This window comes from Callorhinchus milii, unplaced genomic scaffold (genome assembly GCF_018977255.1).
Source record: "Callorhinchus milii isolate IMCB2004 unplaced genomic scaffold, IMCB_Cmil_1.0 Scaffold2, whole genome shotgun sequence".
In the NCBI taxonomy this organism is placed as follows: Eukaryota; Metazoa; Chordata; class Chondrichthyes; order Chimaeriformes; family Callorhinchidae; genus Callorhinchus; species Callorhinchus milii.
In genome coordinates, this window is record NW_024704743.1 from 32357314 (window position 1) to 32378502 (window position 21189).

Sequence of the window (21189 nt, forward strand, 5' to 3'; positions counted from 1 at the left end):
GCAGGAAAGTTTACCTTTATCTTTTTTTTCTATCTTATGTAATGAGCTCCATCACCAAGCCAACCAATGTGCACATTTTAAAAAAAAGACTTCACAGATTAAAAAGTGCTTTGTTGCTTAGTGATCATAGTTACTAAGCAATACTAAGATCGTGGGGGAGGTGGGGGGGAGCAGAATACTGCAGTTGCTGGAAATCTGAAATAAAAACGGAAGACTTCTTAAAGAGGAGTTTGAATGTTAGAAATATTAAATGGGAACTTGGGTGGAGTATTTATCTGAGATGTGCTGTTTTATTCCCCGCTGGCAGGTTCCACACCAGAGAGCCCACACTCGTTCATGGGGAGTCCCCTCAAAGCCTTTTCTCCTCAGCCACCGAAGTTCCTGAAATCGCTAATGCCTGTGAAAGAGGAACGGAAAGGCAAGCAGCTCATAGAGTCCAAACCACTACTGGGAAATGAGGTAAAACCCCACTTTACTCTGGTGAAAAGCACCCAAGGCAATGTCTGCACTGTAGAGGAGGAGAGCCACAGTATTCCAGTTATATTACAAACTACTTATCTTGCATTTAGGGGAACAATCTGCAATATTTCATAACAGATTTGACCCTGGCTTAATGGTTAGGCCCGCGGACTAATGGGTCCCAACTTATTTTAGTTGATATCCTGTGAATGAGCATGCGAGGGCTGGCTCAGGAGTTGAAAATTAAGTCAGACTGTTGCCCCTTTTCCCTGGTCTCTGTATAACCCTGATCCTTTACACCGTTGAATGGAAAGTCTCCGAGCAGGAGTGTGGGAAATTTGGAACGTGATCAACGTGTTATCTGATCAATAATTTAGTTTGGAGAATAAAAGATGCTCTTAAAGGATAAGTAATCACGTTTGCTTTTCATTTGCTCACCTCCCCATATGTTTTAGTAATTTTCCCAAACTGGGAATCCCAAACTCTCCAAAAAGATTCCTTCGGTCCCGGATTCAAGGATGCAGAGCTTGAAACACTGCACTGCCAAGTTCCACATCCTCCTCCCAAAATCTCCTATACAGGGGCAGAAATCCCTTCTGATCTCCCGGACTGAGTTTGTCTCAGTGTAAATTATTCTGAAGAATAAAGTTCTCTGCACCTAAAAGCAAGTAAACAAGGAATCCTTCTATGTTCCCATTTCATCTGAGGTTTCGTGAACCAGCCACTTGCATCCACAGTCTGCTTTTCAACTGGAACGGGTGAGACCTTGAGGTCTCAGGTTCTCTCACTGAAACTTTTGGTCAGTCCACTAGGAAGCATGCTTGACTGAAGAGAACTCCTCTGTCTTATGGGTCACCAGTCTGAGACAAACCAGACTCCAGGAGAATGCTAATGTCCTTTGAGATTCTTCATTGCACCGAAAAACACAGTAATCCTCCAAATTAATGATGCATTTTTTGACCTCCCAACTAATCATTTTGACAATAAAAAGAATAATTTAGTAAACTTCTTCATTATAAATGTGAGCACCACAAAGACGAATGCTGTATGTAGGATAACTCAATAGACCAGGGAGCTGTAAAGTCCCATGTTGTTACCAGTAGCAGCTGTACCACTTGAATATATTCATTTAACTTCATCATTCAAACTACACTAGAAAAACCTGTCAAATGGCCAGATGTGAACACCGGCTCCTTTTTACCCACATGCTGTGCTTGAGGTAATAAGCACATACTCCTCCAAAACACTTGTCTGGTGATAGAGAAAATGAATGATGCATTTGAATAGTGAACTGTATGTTAAATGCATGTATAAAAATGTTTTGCATTGACCATAAATATTAATATAGATTATTTTTATTTTGATCCATTGGTGATGATCACCTGTATAATAAATGTTTTATATTAAAATTGCATGTGTCGTTTTCTACCTGAATTGGCCGTTTGAAGTGTAACCCACCTGAGTTTTTATGTCCAGAAGATTGATGCGTGTGACCTCAGCAATATGTCTGCATCAACTAACTGCATGCTTTGTAGAGTGATTAACTCATCAGTGTATGACATTGTGCTGTTTGTTGTGTGTCTGGCCCAATGCAGAGCATGTCTCCCATTCAGGATAAAAGCATGCTGATACATAGCACTAGCAGTGTTGTGCCTACAGGAAGCAGTGCCACAAACATGCCAGTAGAAAGCAGTAACCAAAATGAGGATACGTTTGTAAGTTTTGCTTTATTTTGTGTCATAAAACTTGGTGGTGGGATAAATACCCTTTCACAAGGATATGGCTGAAATATTTATGAATGCAGCCATAAGTTTATTTTCTTCCTGTGCATGCACATTCATGATTTCTTCCTTTCTGCTTTCTCATTTTTTGAAAAAAAGTGCGATTTTGAAGTTAATTTGGAGAAATGTGTTAAAAGAAGCGGTCATTTCAAACACAAGTACAATATATCCTTCATTCGCACTGTGTAACTTCCAATGTGATTCTCTGTGTCATCCACTTTTTGTTTGGACTAAATTGTAGCTCTGCACATTTAGAAGGAAAACACCCAAGGTCTTCATCTGACTAACAAATCATTCGGAAATGTTTAATTACACTTAAACAGTCAATATTTAATGTTAACTATTTTGATTAAAAAATTATCACAATATTTTATATTGATATTACATAGTCTAATAATAATTTATGATAATTGGTGTTTAAAGAAATATATTAAAAATAATAAACTAGAAAAAAATATAAAATATTATTTATTTTACATTAAACAAATATTTTAATATTATTTAGTAATAATCCCTTCAAGAAAAATAATAATTTGGTCACTCAATTTACGACTGTTTGTGAGACATTGCTGGGCGCAATTGGCTGCTGCGCTTCGCCCACAAAATATAGTCAGTATATTTTGTGAAGCGCTTTGAGGTGTCTCGAAGATGCAATGATTATTATTAGTCAATTACACTTGTAATCTCAGCACTTTTAACTGAACTGGGTAATCCCTGTCATAAAATGTTATTTCACAAATACAGCCTTTGACCAAATTTTGAATGTGAGATTTTGCCTTTCAATTTTCGAACTGTAAAAACAAAATGGGGGGTGGGGGGCTTTGTGCCTATGGACTCCTGTCGAAGGACAAAGGATTCAAATGCCTTCAAGAAAAAAGTCAAATTTTAGTGGAAAATATTCAAAGATACCTGACCAGATCAGAAATTGATCCATTCTAAAATAATTTTCATGAAGGCAAAACATTTTTGTTAAAGATTTAAAATTGTAAAGATAATAATAATTCTTGCATTTGATATAGCGCCTTATCACGTCTTCGAGACGTCTCAAAGCACTTCACAGAATATACTGTAAAGTGAATTGACTGTATATTTTGTGGGCGAAACGATGCAGATATTTGAAGTAACATCTTGAGTTATTTACACAGTTGATCTTCATTGATGCTGCGTATGTTTTAAAGGAAACGCCGCGACTGTAAGCAGTATGCCTAAAATGCTGTCTCAACATTAACGGACCACATTTTTAGTCATTAAGGGAGAGATGTTGCCACTTCCTGGGCTGTAGGCCAAAATTGTTCTATTCACAGCAGCAGAGAGATGCTTGGCCTGGTATCATCTCTGGTCAACTTTTAAAGGTGTCAACTCAAGCTGTGTGCATCACACAAATATACTGGAGCATTTTTGAATTAAGAATTCAAATACAAGGATTATATTATAGGAATTCCCGAACAGGCAATGCAGTAGTCTTTTGGAAGTAATGCATGTCCCGTGAAATCTCTCTGAAGCTGTTCTTAAAGTGTGTCTTTTCACTTGAATATCAGAAAATTGACCTCATTTTGTCTGATTCTAGGTACTGGTTGTTGGCACCAGTGAGAATTGATCACTTCCCCCTCGTGCTTGTGTTTTTCCTGCAGGTACACACTGTGGTAACTTTTGCTTCTGTAACCCAACATTTTCATTTTCCCACCATTACTGATTCGGAACTATGAAAACCTTGTGGAATTTTAAAAAAAAACTACTCATGGCTTTAGTCGAACACTGACCTGTATATCGGAGCAATCGATAATTGAATGATTAAAAACCTTGTAAAATAATTCATTGATTTAAAGCTGGGGTTTTCACTGTGGCTGAGACAAATCCAAAGTAACTGAATAGAGTCTGCTGGGTAGGTTGGAAGCACCTTCAATCTTCGAAGAAACACTATTGCAGACATTTGGGATGATCAATCAGGTCCAATTCAGATTTTGGATAGCAAATATGACGCATCCCAAGGATGCAAGTCAAATGGTGGTACTTGATATTTGTAACTGGCTTTCAGGCCATGTGCTGCTTCAAGTGGATGAAACGCTGTAATAAAAGTGTTCTGACCTTTCCTTAAAGGGATGCAAACATTACCTCATTGAGGCTTCATAACCCTCCCTTGATTACATAGAACTATGCAGAATGATACTGCATGGCTACAGGCTGTTCAGTCCAGCAAGCCTGTGATGGTGTTTATACTCACGTGGCTTCTCTCCCCTCCTATTCCCATTACCTGTACGCTTGTACACCCTTCTCCTTGTCACGGAACTTCTGTTGTTCTGCTGGCCAAAGGTTGACTCTCTTCCCCCCCTCCCCCCACCCTGCCCCGTCCCCAACCCCCAAACAAAATCCAGTATTCAGGTTGATGCAATGTACAAATTACATAATAAAACAGAATTGGCCTAATTTGGTTTGATTTGGGGTTTGGATTTTGGTAGATGCTCATCCCTGACATCCCCAGTTCTCTATGAGCGAGCTGGTGGTACCAGGCTTGTAAATTCTTAGGATGGTATGTAACCAGGTATCACCTTGTATATCTCCTTGTAACCAGGAAAGATACATCTGTTAAATGTGACAAGTTGCTTATGGTATGAAGTGTGAACAATGAATTATTCCATAGGCTTTTTCTCAGCTATTTCTCGGCTATTCTCAGCTGACTTATCTAAATAACTTGAGCAAAACTAGAATATGATTACCATGTTTTACATGCTGATTACATCAGAACTTTCTCCCTTTTGCAATGGATCATTTTATCAGATTTATTTCTTTGTGAACTGAAATTGAGGTTTAAATGATTCATCAGGGTTGGAATTCTAGATGATATTAGTATTAAAATCAGAAAACTGAGATCGACAGATTTTTAAAAACTAAAGGGATTAAGGGATATGGGAATGGGGCAGTAAATGGAATTAGGTTAGAAGATCAGCCCTGATCTTATTAAATGGCGGGGCAGGCTCGAGGGGCCGAATGGCCTACTCCTCTTATTTCTTATGTTCCTATGTAAAATTAGTTTCAAATAAAAGCCTGGGATCTTTGAGCTGAGATTGATATTGTTTTAGTAGGGTTTGATCCTTAAAAATAAAACCTCAAACTTATTGCATTGAATTTATTAATGTAAAAGCACCATCAATGTTCAATCAGCAACCCCCTGCTTTATACTCTGAAATCAATTGGCATTTTTCAAAATAAAATTCAGCAGTGTCAAGAGAATAAGCATCACTTCCTGCACAGTAAGTGAAAGAAGTGCCAAAGAGGTCACTTGCTATGTGACGTTTCGAATTCTAGATGACGGCAGCATTCATTTCCTGTGCATTGTGGACATGGTGTAGTTTGCAGGAAATGATGATCCACAAAGCTTTCTGCACAACATGGAGGAAATGATAGCAACCTGATGACCTGGAAGGGGGATTTTTTTAGCATTGGATGCCTGGTAAAACTGTAGACTGGTGCTGTAAGTGAATCAGTGCTCAGCCAGGTGGTTCTATAATTTTCTACTCTGATATCTAAGATTAGTGTCAACAGATGAAAGAGTTATTAACCTTGATGAATTATTTACCTCTCACATTTGTTTTTACAGGTAGAGAAGCATGTTTGTGAAACTTATTGTTCACGGTACTCAATGAAATAGGGGGCGGGGGATTGCAAAATCATGTTTATAGCTACTAATGTCAGGACACATGACATCCAATCCTGTTATTAAAAAAGTCAAATTTATTTGGAAGTTCCCCAATGCTGTGCAATAGCACCACTGACCCTCATAATTTAGTTAAACATACTCTTGAAAATTCTTCAAGGTAATCTTGCATGAAACTGAGATTCATGGTTACAGGAATGAAGCTGTACCAAAATAACTTTTGATAACTTAAAAAAAAGTCCATTTTGCAGTTTGAAGCATTTATATCACTTTTCTTTCAGCTGATAAAATTGATGAATTGAAGATCAGCCAACCAGATCTGTGCTCAGAACATTCTTTAAACAGCAGGAGTCTAGGGAAAAATTCCCCAACTGAGAATTTGGTTGAATTATGAGCAGGCGATCAGATTAAATCTATTATTATCTTAACCAGAGGAATCCTGCAATTTATTTAAATAAGATGACCAGAGCATTGTAACATTCTAATATACTTCTTTACCATCTTACCAGTCTAGGTGTCACTGCAATTTGCAAGATGCTCTCTGAATGTGGCGAAGTGCGGTTTTGTGATTGTGTAAATGTATGTGTGCTTGCTGCAGGACTCCGAAGAAGAGGATTTTGAAGTCGAGAGCATCAACAAGAAAATCAGTGGTTCCCAAGGTTTTCACAATTTGCAACCTTACATTCCTGAAGATTTTGCAGACTTTGAAGTGTACAATGCTAGCCTAGAGAACAGGGATATGTTTTCCTCCAAACCAGAATTCTTGAGCTCTCGCCTCCTTGAAAACGAGGTCTCTCGCAGTCCAACTACCAGCAGTATGACCAGTGGCTACTTCTCCCACAGTGCCTCCAATGCAACCCTCTCTGACGCAGTGTTCACTGGCAGTGAAAGCACTGACCAGCTGGCCAGCCAGGTGAGAGACCCTGAGCTACATGACACAATGTCGCGGGCCAGCATATCCCATTTGAAATCACCTTCTGAGAAAGAAGAGGAAATTGAGGGGCAAAGCAGCGACTTGAAGAAAGACTCACACAGAAAAATACCGCTCCCCAAAAATTGTGCCTTTGTGAATGAAACCTCAGTATTGCAGCAGTTTATTGAGTCAAAGTCAATACTGGTCTATAGATCCATATCAGATGTGTGCGCATCGGAGACTTTGACCTGCACAAATCCATTATCACAGGATGCTATGTCAGACGATACAGGAGAAGATCATTCTTTCAGCTCAGTAGTGAATGTAGGAATGTTTAACAGCCAGGATTTCACAGATTTTCAGGGGGTTGAGGAAACCAAGCAGGACCTGGAGCCTGCTGACGAAGCCATGGTCTACAGCACAGGTTCATCCTCTGACTCCAACCGCCTTTCTGTAGATAGTCTGGAAATGGATGAGAAGTGGCAGAGTACTCCAGTGGGATGTGCTAATGACCTTTCCAGACTACCCGAGGAGCCGTGCAGTGTTGTATGTGACCAGTCGCAAACGGCAGTGCTCGATAACAGGTTAGCACATACCCTGGGTAGCCCACAGTACTGTGAGGAAGCTGACCACGAAGAAGCCTTGGATAACTCTCCAAGCCCAAATAACCCTGTTGCAAAGAGCCATTCAGATTCCTCAGATTTTGAGGACAGTGCCTCGGGAGAGCAGGGTGAGCCTATACCAAGCTGGGTCACACCGGGAGAGCTCGTGTCTATTGGAAACAAGATTGGAACCATTCGATATGTTGGTGCGGTGGATTTCTCTGCTGGGATCTGGATTGGGGTGGAACTTGAAACTCCAGCAGGTGAGTGACATTGCATGACACGTGTGGTTGGGAAGGAGGGAGGATGGAGGTTGCAAATATTTGATTCCATTATAAATATAAACCAGATACTTGTGAATTATGGAAAGTTAATTTATAATATTCCTTACTTCTGATATCGCGTCTTATCACACTCTTGAGACATCTCAAAATGCTTCACAGATTGACTATAAAGTGGAGTGACTGCTATTTGTAAGCAACTGCGGCAGTCAATTTGTGCGCAGTAATGACCAACAAAAGCCATGAAATGAGTGACCGATTTTATCTGGCACATCATTTGCCTGGCCATCAGGAGAAACTTGCCAACTTTGCCAACTTGTACAATGTTATTGTGCTCATAAGTTATTAATTTCTTCAACAAAAGTATGTTTTCTTTTTAATTCAATCTGTATAATTTTAGATAACATGTCAAGCTTCTGATGAATTTGATTTATTTTTTAATGCTTATTTTTAAGTAGCTTACAGTAATGCTTTTTGTTCAGACATGTTAAGCCAGACAATTTTTTAATATGTTAATTCTAACCACAAGAGATTATTGTCGGAGCCTTTGTCCCTAATAAGGCTGTCTTTAGGAGTCAGCCATGGAACAAGTATCAGTCTCTGCTGTTCTTGCTCTGTAGACTTGCGAGTATTCAGTGAATTTTCCCCCCTTTCCTCAACACTACATGTGAAAGGTGAACATGTGACCTCTCATGAGCTGTCAATGCTGCTCTGTATCCCAGTGGGCATATCGTGAGTTGAGCGGCTCTCAATCTTTACTCCACACCTCGGGTGCTGACAGCATCACCATCCAAGGATACTCCACCTTACTGAGCCAGTTCAGAACCTTGGCATCTTGTTTGACCCTCAACTATCCTTTCTACCCCACATCTGTCCCATGTCCGCTCGGCCTTCCCCCACCTCCGTAACATCCTCCAGTTCCGCCACTACCTCACACAGCAGGTCACCGAGACTCTCATACACGCATTCATAACATCCAAGCTTGACTACGCAAACTCCCTGCTTGTTGGCTTCCCCAACTCCTCCCTCCATGGGCTACAGATCACCAAAACTCTGCAGCCCGTGTCCTCTCTCGAACCAGGCTCCGTGGCCCCATCCTCGCCAGACTCCACTCGATTCCCATCACACACAGGATACAGTTCAAGATCCTGGTCTTCACCTTCAAAGCCCTCCATGGTCTTGTCCTACCTTTACGACCTTCTAATCCCCTACCAACATGCCCTCTCCCTCCGCTCAGCGGGCTCCATCCTGCTTAACGTCCCCCACCTTACCATCCCACCATCGACAGGTGGGCCTTCTGCCAATCTGCCCCAACCCTCTGGAACTCCATCTCTCTGCCTCACCCCCTCACTTGCCTCTTTCAAGACCCATCTCAAGATCCTTCTCTTTGATCGTGCCTTTGGTCACCCTCCTTTCCCCACTGCTCTCCACCCTCCCTGATTCCGACCCCCAGCTCGGGTCCAAAACGATGATTGTCCAGCACCTTGGGATGTCTTCCCAATGTGAAAGGCGCTATACAAATGTAATTTTGTTGTTGTTGTTGTTGTCCCCTTTCTCCTTGTGTAGGAACCACCTGCTCACTGCTGCGCTCTGGAGCGTATTGAGATATCCATCTTGCTCTGTGGGAAATATAGGTTTAGAGAGTCTTGTGCACGTTAGAACATGCTATGTCACTGTCAGTATCAGCACTTATTGATATATCCAAGTGTTTTAACTTAGTCTAAATGTTCTACCGGCTAGCTCTGCTCCTGACACTGGATCTTAAATATAGTGCTCCTTATTGTAATTGTTGAGCACTTGCGTGTTCATTCTGTGTGAATGGTGCTATACAAGTCCAAGTTATGTTCACTACAGGATTTGTAAGCATTGGTTGAGTTCGCATCAACGCAGCCTATAAAACTTTGCTCCAGGGCTCCTGGAAGGAGATCAGAGTGAAGTTCCAACAGTCCTCATACTGCATATCTGGGTAACTGAAGGATTCAATTCTTTGGGAATCTTAAGCATGGTGACCAGTTTTTGCATTTTTGTCAGACCCAAAAAGGTAAACTGGTGTGTTTCAAATATAATTCACAGTTCATTTAATGCACACAACATTTAATTCACAAGGCACCAATGGATAACATTTTTGAGATGTTTGACATTGCGCTAGGACTTGATCTTTTTATTCACTCCACTCCTCAAAGGCACAAATGTTTCCATTGTCAACTTTGTAACAAACTATGCGTGAATTCCTTGTTGTGTAAAATTTTCAATGTTCTACAATGAGGTGTTGGATTAACAATTGGAAAAGGGCGAAAAAAGACCATTGATCGAAAGAATTGAGCGAGATTGTACTTTCAAGTAATCATCATACATATATGTCTTCTCATTCTCACACTTGAAGTTTAACATGTGTTTAAGTGATAATTTAAACCCCACGCTTTCCCGTTTTATGCAGGGAAGCATCAGGGCACCATTCAAGGGAAAGAATACTTCCAATGTAGTCCAGATTACGGGATCTTTGTACGTCCAAACCGACTCGTCAGAGTCAACACAGTAAAGCAGCGTAATAGCACTTCTCAAGGTCAGAGTTCCACCAACCATGAGAAGCGGAAAAGTGCCAGCCCTCCCAGACCCCAGACCACCTCATCCATGAAACCAGAAGGAGCAGTGCTTCATCAGTCTGGAGATACAGCAACTTCCAGGAAACCGAATAACAGAAAGTCCTGGATTAACTGAGTTCCAACGTTTGCACTTAATACACATCACTGTATAGAACTTTAGTGGAGTGTTTTATAGAATGTACATTGCTTTTTTAAAAATATATATTATATATTACTGATTGTGTGATATAGAAAATAGCCTAAATTCTTTCAATTTTACGTTATTTTAAAAAGGATATCTGTTGATAACATCTTAAAAGCACACAGAAACTTGGCGAAGTAAATGTTCCCAAGACTTCTGTTAATACAGCATCAGCTTCTAATATTACAAAGTAATATTTGAGGTGTATTTTAATCAGGAAATAGATACTTTATTAATACAAACACAACTGGGATGGAAATCACAACATGAAAATCTGTAAATTTGTTCTCAATTACCAAAGATCTTGATTAGTTTCAAAAAATTTTTTGCGTTGTTTGCCCATTTTAAAATTGTGTTCCAACTTGTAGATATGTTTTTAGTAACCTGTGCCATGTTGAGGGGGGTGTTCCTCTGTATTATGCTGCCTTATTTTTGTGCCCAATGAGCGCACTGAAGCAAAACTGACCTTTTCTATTCAGCTTTGTCTTCCAAAGCTTGCCACTGTGCTGACTTGGCATTGCAGTATAAATTGGTGTACATTCAATCGACATGTTGAACTCAATGCCTGAGACTTTGTATGTTGCAGGTCTGAACGTTAATGCTCTGATTTGCCTGTTCGGCAGTTTATTGCTAAAACAGTATTACTGCAGGAATGCAGGGGGTAGACTGCAGATTTGTTGCAAAGGTTTACGAAAAGCTGTGTATGCATGCATGCGTTTGCTGATGGAAGCAAAGTGATGGTACATTTGGCAACAATATTGTATATAATGGGAGATCTTGTTGGATGATTGGTTAAATAATTTATACATAGATTATATATAATGACTTGAGGGATTTTCTGCATTCCTGTGCAGTAAAAGATGTAATCCAATGGACTAAACACTGTTTCAAGAAGCCATCCAGTGTACATAGAGTTGTGCAAAATTGTTGGTACGTAAGAGGCGGTCTGTGAAAAGAACTGTCCGACTGTCAGTTTTAATAATGAAAAACTTGGGACTTGCTCAAGAGCTGCTGTTCTTCTGAATTAGTTTTGTATAAATATTTTCCTCCTTTAGTTTTTTTTGTATTACTGTGTACAGTTGTAATTTATATTTTATTTCAGCAATACTGTATTTAATTGGTACAGAATTTCAGTGTTTTAGAATACAAACTGTACTTCAGCTTGGAAATGGCCTCAGCCACACATGTGTCTGTTTCTTCATTGTTCTGAAGTGTAGAAGTGGAGGAACAGATTCTGCTTTTTCCTTCAAAATACCACATGATCCCCATTGGCTCCTTCTGTGTACAGCAGGCTGATGGGAAGTTTCTAAGTAGTTTAAAAATGTCTACAACAATTTTCAATGTGTAAAATGTAATGATCGGAATCATATTTTTGCAGAAGTGATTATACCCTTCATACATGGAAATCAGAAGCAAGAATAGAATTGTCCCATCTTGTTGTCAAATCATTTAGAAGACTTTTCATGTTCAAATAATGCAGACTGTCCACAAAAAGGTCGGTTATCTATCCTTTACTGATGCCATATTGCAATGGTTCCATTTGCTAGCAGTTCCCTAATTGTAGAATTGTAACAGAAAAACAGGACATTTGGTACATCAGGTCTGAGCTGGTGTTTTTTGCACCACATGAGACAGCTAATCTAATCCTGTTTACTTTGGTACGTTTCAGTTTTATTTCATTTCCCTTTAAAGGATCTTTGGATTCTGCTTCAATAATGGTTTGTGATGGAACATTCCACATTTCCTACTGTGTGGCCTTCCTTGAAGTTATATTGGTATCATTTCCTACAATGGTGCTTCGGTACTCAAATTGCATCCTTCAATAACCAAGATGTCAACTAGAGGAAGCATGATGATGAGATGCTTTTCTGAAGAGATAATGAGTTTTTGGTAGGGTGAGACAGTCTTGACAACTGGACCAAATAGGATTGAATTTCAAAGCATGAAAAATCTTAATTAAGTCACTTGCATTATAACATGATTTCTATGGAAATAATTATTTAAGGGATGTCCCGCAGTAGTATCTGTCTTACATTGATTTCTTTCTTACCCATGGTTTGTAGGGAAACAATTAAACAAAAATTGTGCTGAAATTGCAACTCCTTCTCAAAAATGCTGTGTGCAATTGGCTGCCACATGTCGCCCACAAATATACAGTCAATTCACTTTACAGTATAAAATTCACAGTATATTCTGTGAAGCGCTTTGAGATGTCTAGAAGACGTGAAAAGCGCTACATCAAATGCAAGGATTATTATAAATGTCAGTGAATACATTATTAGTAAAAATTTATAGAGACTGAGCCATTTTTACATGAAAGGAGGCCATGTGGTCCATTGTCTATGTGCCAACAGGTTCTAACAGGAGAAAACTAATGATCTACTGAGCAGAGCTGCTCTATTAGCCCAAGTAAGCAGAGTACAACCCCCTACTATCATGCTGCAGTTCCACAGGAGCTAGCAGCTCTTCATTACCTACCCTGCGTGCTCATTCTTCATGTATAAAGCTAGGTGGTCAATCATTGGGCCGAAAGGATAACTTGGCCATGCATCATAACTGAACTTAGTTTTGTCCTTAACAAATGGTTTTATGTGTATGCGCACACACACACATTTCGCAGCAGGATCACTCAAAGTTTTGATTTAGCCAATTTTCTCATCATCTGAAGGTGTTGACTTCTTGCTGGCATTTGATTCAATGAGCACTGACCACAACAACAAAATTGAATTTGTACAGTGCCTTTCACATTGGGAAGATGTCCCAAGGCGCTGGACAGTCAGAGTTTCAGACCTGAGCTGGGATCAGGGAGGGTAGATGGTGGGGGGGAAAAGCAGGGAGATCGAAAGCACGGTCGAAGAGGAGGGTCTTGAGATGGGTCTTGAAGGAGGCAAGGGAGGGGGTGAGGTGGAGGGACTGGGTGATAGAGTTCCAGAAGGTGGGGGCAGAGTGGCAGAAGGCCTGCCCGCTGATACTGGGACTACCACCCCATGGTACGCCACCCAAACAGCCAATCATGTGTGAGCCACGATTGTGGGCATTGGTAGGCAATTCCGCCAATGGAAAGCAACATAACCAAGCTCACCAAACATCCACATAAGTACATGTTCCTGCAGGATTGATCAAGATTAATCAGAAGCTTGGCTAAGTTTCCCCTCCTTAACCCAATGCTGTTGAAATCAACTGATGCACCTCATCACCAGTCTGGTTGGAATCAACTTACTCAACAGAAATGAGGGATTCTCCTGGGCTCAATCCTACCAGCTCATGAAAATACCCAATGAGACTCCAAGTGAGCCTAAGGTAAGTTGTACTTTGAAATCAGCTTCCAGAATCCATATGTACTTAACATTTTCAAAACTGTAGGAAATGTGTTCCAGCATCTCATTTGCAGCACTGAAGCAGTATTTCTGCTTAAAAAGTTATCTTTAACCATTGTTACGTTTGTCATTTTGATTCCATACTCCTATTTCAGCAGCACTAGAGTTATTAACCTACAAAAGCTTAAACTGGCAAGGCATCAAAACAAACAACCTGCTGTATTTTGGGAAATACAATGCTTGGTAAATTAATGTTTATGAACTAATAGAAGTGCTGTAGTTTGATGAAATATTTTTGCTTTTTAGCTTTGTACAAAATTGTACGAGTCAATGTGACTACTTATGGGTACCCAGGAGGGTTCTTTTTACATTTTTATGCTGTTTGTATTTTTTGTGAATGGCTGCAGTTAGCCATTTAATCTGCGTGCTTAAAAATGAAATGGAGTACACATTCTCCCTCCCTGGCTTCCAAACAAAGGCAGAATTTTCTAACATTCTGCATCTTCTTAAATTGTAACATTGTGCCATCAAAGCTAAGACCATGAGAAATATTAGTACTTTGGTATGTAAATATTTTTATATCTGACTCCAGCCAAAGCCACTCTTAAATCTAATGATGTTTGGTGGTTCTCGATTGTTCTCAAAAGTGAATTGGGAAAATGAGGCAAATAGACATATAACAAAAGCAGTGATAGAAAGTTACAAAGACTGAGAGATAGACAAAAATTGAATAAGGGAGAAGACACCAAAAGACAGTGTCGAAAGAGGCACAGTAAGACAAGGGAAAATTGGATATGGGGAGACAGGTTAGGAAAGCAGGAATCTGAGGCAGCAAGTCAAAAAGAAATAGAGAAAAGTATAAAGAGAAAAATATACACAAAGAATGGAGAGGAAGGATAAAGAAAAATAGAAAAGGAAGGACAGAAAATGAAAAGATATAGGGAGAGAATCCGATAACAGCTGGCATCCCACAGGCACCCCTGAACGAAAATTTATGAGTCACAGATGACTGAGCTTGCAAAAGGAAGTCACATCAAAAGGATGTGTCATCTTTTGCCTGAGAAATAATGTCCAAGGATTAGTCTAAAATTGATTTTTTCAATCTTGGAACCAAGATGAGCTTGTCATAAGATCAGAGTGAAAGTAAATGAATATTTTGGCAGAACCCTATTAATATTAATAATCTTTGCATTTGCCATATCATGTCATTGAAATATCTCAAAGCATTTTAAACATTTTGCTGTGAAGTGTCACTGTATTTTATAGATGAATGCACAGCCAACTTGTGCACAGCAATGTCCTATAAACAGCCATGACGAAAATGACCAATTGTATCAGGGGGATAGCAACAGAAGTCGCTGGGAAAACCCAGCAGGTCAGGCAACATCAATGGACGGAGGAAATAACTTAATGTTTCAGGTCGATGACCTTTCGCCAGAACAACATCACCACCAAAATTACATTTGTAAAGCCCCTTTCATATCGGGAGGACGTCCCAAGGCGCTGGACAGGCCGAGTTACGGTTCACTATCAGAGTTACAGAGAATGGTTCTGACTAGGGGATATATTTGGATCCTGTTGGGTGTTATATCTATCTGTATATACTAATAAAGACGAAATGCTCGTCTGTGTGTGTATGTCTGTCCGCCAAGAATGCAATAACCGATTGACGTAGAGAAATGATTTATACCTCATCGGAAAGGCCTTGTGTTGGGGAGTATCATGGGTATACTTTGTTTTGGGGATCTATTGTTCATGAGCTATATTTAAAAAATGCTTTAATTAAGCCCCAAAATATAAGGTATGCATTGTATTCTGCACCAAAGTAGCGACAGGAAATCACACACACTTCTAGAGAGATACACTTATACTAATATATTCTGCAACAAAGTAGCACAGAGAAAAGCTATGACCTAAACAAGCTCATCATACATGTATGCACTCCCAACAAGGTGACCTACCAACAGGAGTCCTCCCAACTAGGAGTTCTCCCACAGGAGTCCTCCCAGCTGAGTATAGATCAAGACTAAATGTGTGTGTATCATTCTACATTGGATCCTTTGGTTGCAAGCAAAGCTGCAACGGTAACAGCTAGTACTAGAACAAAACAATAAGTAACATTAAGTAAAATTTTGCATATTTTGTTCATGTTTAATTTAAAATTTTTGTCTAATACTATTAAATCAGGAATAGGTTTGTGTTGCATTGGGTGCACCTGGGAAAGCTGAGTTAGAATTCAAGAAGGATGTACTGTATATACCATTTAGATATGTTATATGTCGTATTTAGTTTTCCAGTTGTGCTGCTATCCGAATCTGAATTGGTGCCAAGAAATAAAAGTATCCATTTTACCACATCTACAAGGTATTTTTAAAACGTTGGGTTGTGCTAGAAAGTTGCAAGTAACTTGATGTAATTTGTGACAGGCTTGATAAAGAGTAAAGTTCTGACTTGGTAACAATTTGAATAAATTGTATTAGTAGATTAACAGGAATTTCCTTGTGTCAGCATTGCACATGCAGAACGCATGTTTTCCCTTTTAAAATACAGCAACAACAGTGGGACAAATAAATAATAATAAAAATAATCTTTGCTTTTGATATAACACCTTATCATGTCTTTGGACGTACAAAGCACTTCACAGAATATACTGCAAAGTGACTTGATTGCATATTTTGTGGGCAAAATTTCATGCAACATGTGCTTTTTTCTCCAACAAAACTATAAAAGCAAAGAGCGCTCGTTGAGGATTTATACATATCCATCTCTGGATGCTTTCCAGGCCATGAATGCCTTTAGGGTGTTTGGGCCTACAGAAAAGTGCAGAAATATTTGCCAAAAATTGTGGGGAGTCATTTAAATATTGCGGGGGTGCGGAAAATTGTGGTGGTTGCTTGGTGCTATTGAGGTACATTTTTTCACTTTATTAATTAAAAACTAAACATGAGGAAATAACACATTGTTGCAATTTTTTAAAATATATTTATTCATTAACAAAAACTGGGTGGCCCATTGGGGGTGGGGGGAACACACAAGTGCACGACCAAAGGGCCTGGAGATGTACCAAAAAAAACACTGAGGGCTAGTGTCCTGACTGTGGTGCTACAGGAGCTCAGCATCTCCTGCCTCTCAAAGCCCAGCACCGCACATAGACCAGAGAGACACATATTCTCGGAGATACACATGCACATACACACGGAAACTCACACACACATATAAAAGAGGCACACAGACACACCCAAACACAAATACAGAGGAGAGAGACACACACACAGACACACTCACAAACATACATATATAGAGGAAAGACACTCAAAAACACAGAAACACAGACACACTCATAAACACGTACAAAGAGACACGCTCACTCACAGACACTCAAACACAGAAACAGACTCACTCAAAGACACTCACAAACACAGACTCACTCACAGACTCACAAATACAGATACACTCGCTCAGACACAAACACAGAGACACACTCGCTCACAGACAGAGACACACTCGCTCACAGACAGAGACACACTCGCTCACAGACAGAGACACACTCGCTCACAGACACAAACACCGAGACACACTCGCTCACAGACAGAGACACACTCGCTCACAGACAGAGACACACTCGCTCACAGACAGAGACACACTCGCTCACAGACAGAGACACACTCGCTCACAGACACAAACACCGAGACACACTCGCTCACAGACAGAGACACACTCGCTCACAGACACAAACACCGAGACACACTCGCTCAGACACAAACAGAGACACACTCGCTCACAAACAGAGACACACTCGCTCACAGACACAAACAGAGACACACTCGCTCACAGACACAAACAGAGACACACTCGCTCACAAACAGAGACATACTCACTCAGACACTCAGAGACATACTCATGTACTCACTCAAGACACATACACACAGAGATCCCCCACACACAGAGACTCCCCCTACACAGACACACCCCACACACAGACACACTCCACCCCCCCCCACACACTCAGACATCCCCACACACCCCCCCACACAGAGACACCCCACACACACAGACCCCCCCCACACACTCACAGACACACACACAGAGACCCCCCCACACACACACCTCCCCACACACAAAACCCTACACAGAGACCCCCCCCACGCACAGACCCCCCACACACTCACAGACATCCCCACACACAGAGACACCCCACACACTCACAGACATCCCCACACAGAGACACCCCACACACATCCCCACACACAGAGACCCCCCCACACACACAGAGACCCCCCCACACACTCACAGACACACACACAGAGACCCCCCCACACATACCCACACACACAGACACCCCCCACAGACTCTCCGACTGAAGCCCATTTCCCGCTTGCCCCGCACCGCGCATGCGCACTCGGAGCCGCTCCGCGCACAGTGACGTCGGGTAAGCAGCGAGCGGCCCGCGGGCCAGAACCACGTGTTGTTTTTTCCGCGGGTTGATGGCGGAGGCCCTGTTTGTAGCGCATTCCCCGGGGGTGGGGGCGGAGGAAATGCACTTTTCTATTGGCCCATCCCATCAGCCATCACATGATCGATCACCAGCGGAATTTTCAAACAAATCCGCAGCTGTTTATCACATTACACCGCGCACATAGCGCTCAAAAACTGAAAAGAAATTGGCATCGGATTCTAAGTATATTTTGGTCGCCTTCCCCCCCCCTCCCCCCGGGGCTCGGTCCCGGGATCCTGAACCGTAAAGCGCTCTGAGACGCCGTCCGGCGTGGAGGGCGCCGTGTAAATCCAAGTTGTTGTCGTGACGACCAGGTCCGTTTGTTCAAAACGTGGAAATAAAAAAAAAACCTGCGTTATTCGCGACTCCGGGTGTTTGAATGGACTGCATACAAAAAGTTAGACGCCTGCGTTTTAAAACAAAAACGTGGGTATGTGTGTGTGTGTATTTGTGTCTTTGTGTCGGGGGGTGAGGGCGGGGGAGAGAAGAGGGGGAAATGGCGCACTGTCGAAGCTAAGCTGAGCTACTCCCCCCCCCCGGAGCTCGAGTCCGGTTCCCCTGGCAACCCCGGGAGCGAGCACGAGAGAGAAAGGGCCGCACAGGCGCACTCGCTCGTTCATTCACTCACTCACAAGGGGGTGAGGGGGGGGATAACCTTCATCTCCCTTGATGCGTTGCGGCTCGTTTGTCTGGTCGAGCCAATGGGATCGAGGCGGGGCGGTGACGTCTGCACGGAGTAGTGTGTGTGTGTGTGCGTGTGTGTCCGCGCGCGCGTGCGCTGTACTAGTCTCGTGCTTCAGAGACAGACAGAGAGAGAGAGAGATAGCGCGCGCGCGGGCGGGCGCGTGGACAGTGATATCGCGGGCGCTGGGGCTGTCGTGGTGGTCGGACGAACCAAGTAGCGCTCGGGGAGCCTGAGCGGCGACTGCGCTGGGCGGGCGGGTGGGTGGCGCACGCACGCACGCGACGCACCCATCCATCCCTCCCTCCATGCAGCAGGGCTGAACCAGCGGCGTGGAGAGCGCGTGCGCGGGACGGAGGCTGGCGAGAGGCCGAGCAGTGCGCGCGCGCGAAGAACGACGGCACCGTGGAGAGGGGAGGGTTGAGGGCGTTGGTGCTGGAGGCGAGGGCGCGAGGGACCGGAGAGCGCCTGCGCGGGGGCTCGGGGCCGGAGGCGAGGGCGGGAGGGACAGGAGAGCGCCTGCGCGGGGGGTCGGGGCCGGTGGCGAGGGCGGGAGGGACCGGCGTGCGCCTGCGCGGGGGGTCGGCGCTGGCGGGGAGGGCGGGCGACTGGGAGAGCGGCAGCGACGGGGCTGGTGCTGGAGGGAGAACAGGAGAGCGCGTGCGCGGGGCGGTGGGGGAGGGGAGCCCCGAGGAGCCGGCTGCTAGGAGATAGCGCGCGGCCGGCGGCGGGGACGAGCCAGAGCGAGACATGGCGTCGGCAGGAGGAGGAGGAGGAGGCAGTGGCGGCGGCGACGGCGGCGGCAAGATCCGAAACAGGAGGCACCACATCGTGAGCAAACCGTACGCCAAGAAACAGGTGAGGGGCGACGAATACAAAATCAGACGTTACGAGACGCCGGGGGCTGATAGCGGCGCTGGTGGCGGCGGTGGCGGTGGTGGAGGCCGCGACTGGACCCGAGGTGCTGTTTCCGATGGCCAGGCCGGTGCGTGTGTCGGTGGAGCCTCGGCCTGGCTTTCGCCGACGCTGCCTTCCTCCCGAGCGACAGATTGTGTCGGGGCGGGTGGAGGGAGGCCTACCCGAGGGCAGGGAAAGAGCCGGAGCCGTGAGTGAGTTGCACCTCTCCCCCCCCCCCACACACACACACACACAGCGCATTTTATTTGCTCGATAGCGGGTTCTTGTTGCAAGGCCGCAGCTTTCGGCGGGTCCTGGTAACGTTTATTTAGTGGCGGTAAATTTGCTCCCATTTTTTTTTCCTTCCCCCCCCGCCTCCCCCCCGCCATGGCCCCCGCTCCCCCCCGCCATGGCCCCCGCTCCCCCCCGCCATGGCCCCCGCTCCCCCCCGCCATGGCCCCCGCTCCCCCCCGCCATGGCCCCCGCTCCCCCCCGCCATGGCCCCCGCTCCCCCCCGCCATGGCCCCCGCTCCCCCCCGCCATGGCCCCCGCTCCCCCCCGCCATGGCCCCCGCTCCCCCCCGCCATGGCCCCCGCTCCCCCCCGCCATGGCCCCCGCTCCCCCCCGCCATGGCCCCCGCTCCCCCCCGCCATGGCCCCGCTCCCCCCCGCCATGGCCCCCGCTCCCCCCCGCCATGGCCCCCGCTCCCCCCCCGCCATGGCCCCCACTCCCCCCCCCCCCCCCGCCATGGCCCCCGCTCCCCCCCGCCATGGCCCCCGCTCCCCCCCGCCATGGCCCCCGCTCCCGCCCCTCTTCCTGTGACTGCCCGCATTGGGGCCCTGTCCAGGGCGAATCACCGTATCCAGTCCTTCACAACGTGCTGCCCAATATGGGGGTGGCGGGCGGGCGGGCGGCCGATCAACCGGTCTCCGCCTCTTCCTTGTCAGGGCCTCCGCCCTCCCTCCCCCCCCACACCCACCTTTTTCTCGGATATATCTCCTTTTTTTTTGGATCCTTTTTTTTAAAAAAAAACCCTCGCAGCGTTGCGCATTTAATCCGTTCCCAGGTTTTATTCCCCCCCCCCCCCCCCCTCCCCCGCATCCCATCCCATCCCATCGATTTTGCTCATCCACGCGTCTCCTCGCGATCCTCGTGGACCAGGAATTGTAGGAGCAAATGTGTCGCCCGGTTTAATGTTTTAACCCTTGATTTTTTGATGCACGAATGAAGTCAGATTATTTTCAACCGGCGGCACTGTGCCGTGTACAGATCTCCTGCCGCCGATGGGGTTTTTTTTCTCTCTCTCTTGATTTCTAACATGACGTT

General features: G+C 44.2%; 3 protein-coding genes across 8 annotated transcripts in view; 2 read left to right on the plus strand and 1 right to left on the minus strand.

Moving 5' to 3' along the window:
* The window catches only part of kif13a (kinesin family member 13A), a 154967-nt gene extending 143326 nt beyond the window's left edge, over positions 1-11641 (plus strand). For 2 of the 4 annotated variants that reach the window (XM_042332228.1, XM_042332229.1), the window contains 4 exons: positions 308-459; positions 2055-2174; positions 6491-7670; positions 10126-11641. In XM_042332228.1, the coding sequence (XP_042188162.1) occupies positions 308-459; positions 2055-2174; positions 6491-7670; positions 10126-10406 (1733 nt within the window). In that variant the 3' untranslated portion in view covers positions 10407-11641. The remainder of the gene's footprint in view (positions 1-307; positions 460-2054; positions 2175-6490; positions 7671-10125) is intronic. The other 2 variants (XM_042332230.1, XM_042332231.1) reach the window with 1 other exon arrangement.
* A 4189-nt stretch (positions 11642-15830) lies between these two features.
* On the minus strand, positions 15831-19718 carry LOC121852263 (vegetative cell wall protein gp1-like). The gene is made up of 2 exons (XM_042346360.1): positions 19292-19718; positions 15831-15886 (listed from the first exon to the last, which is right to left on the minus strand). Exons 1-2 carry the CDS (start codon positions 19716-19718, stop codon positions 15831-15833), a joined length of 483 nt encoding a protein of 160 aa, XP_042202294.1.
* Positions 19564-21189, plus strand: part of nup153 (nucleoporin 153) — a 51098-nt gene continuing 49472 nt past the window's right edge. For all 3 annotated transcript variants that reach the window (XM_042346848.1, XM_042346849.1, XM_042346850.1), the window contains exon 1: positions 19564-19824. In XM_042346848.1, the coding sequence (XP_042202782.1) occupies positions 19717-19824 (108 nt within the window). In that variant the 5' untranslated portion in view covers positions 19564-19716. The remainder of the gene's footprint in view (positions 19825-21189) is intronic.

Bases quoted from the DNA above. Each gene is read 5' to 3' on its own strand.
- LOC121852263 (XM_042346360.1), bottom strand. From the start codon at position 19,718: ATGTCTCGCTCTGGCTCGTCCCCGCCGCCGGCCGCGCGCTATCTCCTA. The intron at 15,887-19,291 runs GTTCAGCCCTGC...GTTTTGTTCTAG, and splicing joins ACGCGCTCTCCACGCCGCTG to TACTAGCTGTTACCGTTGCA.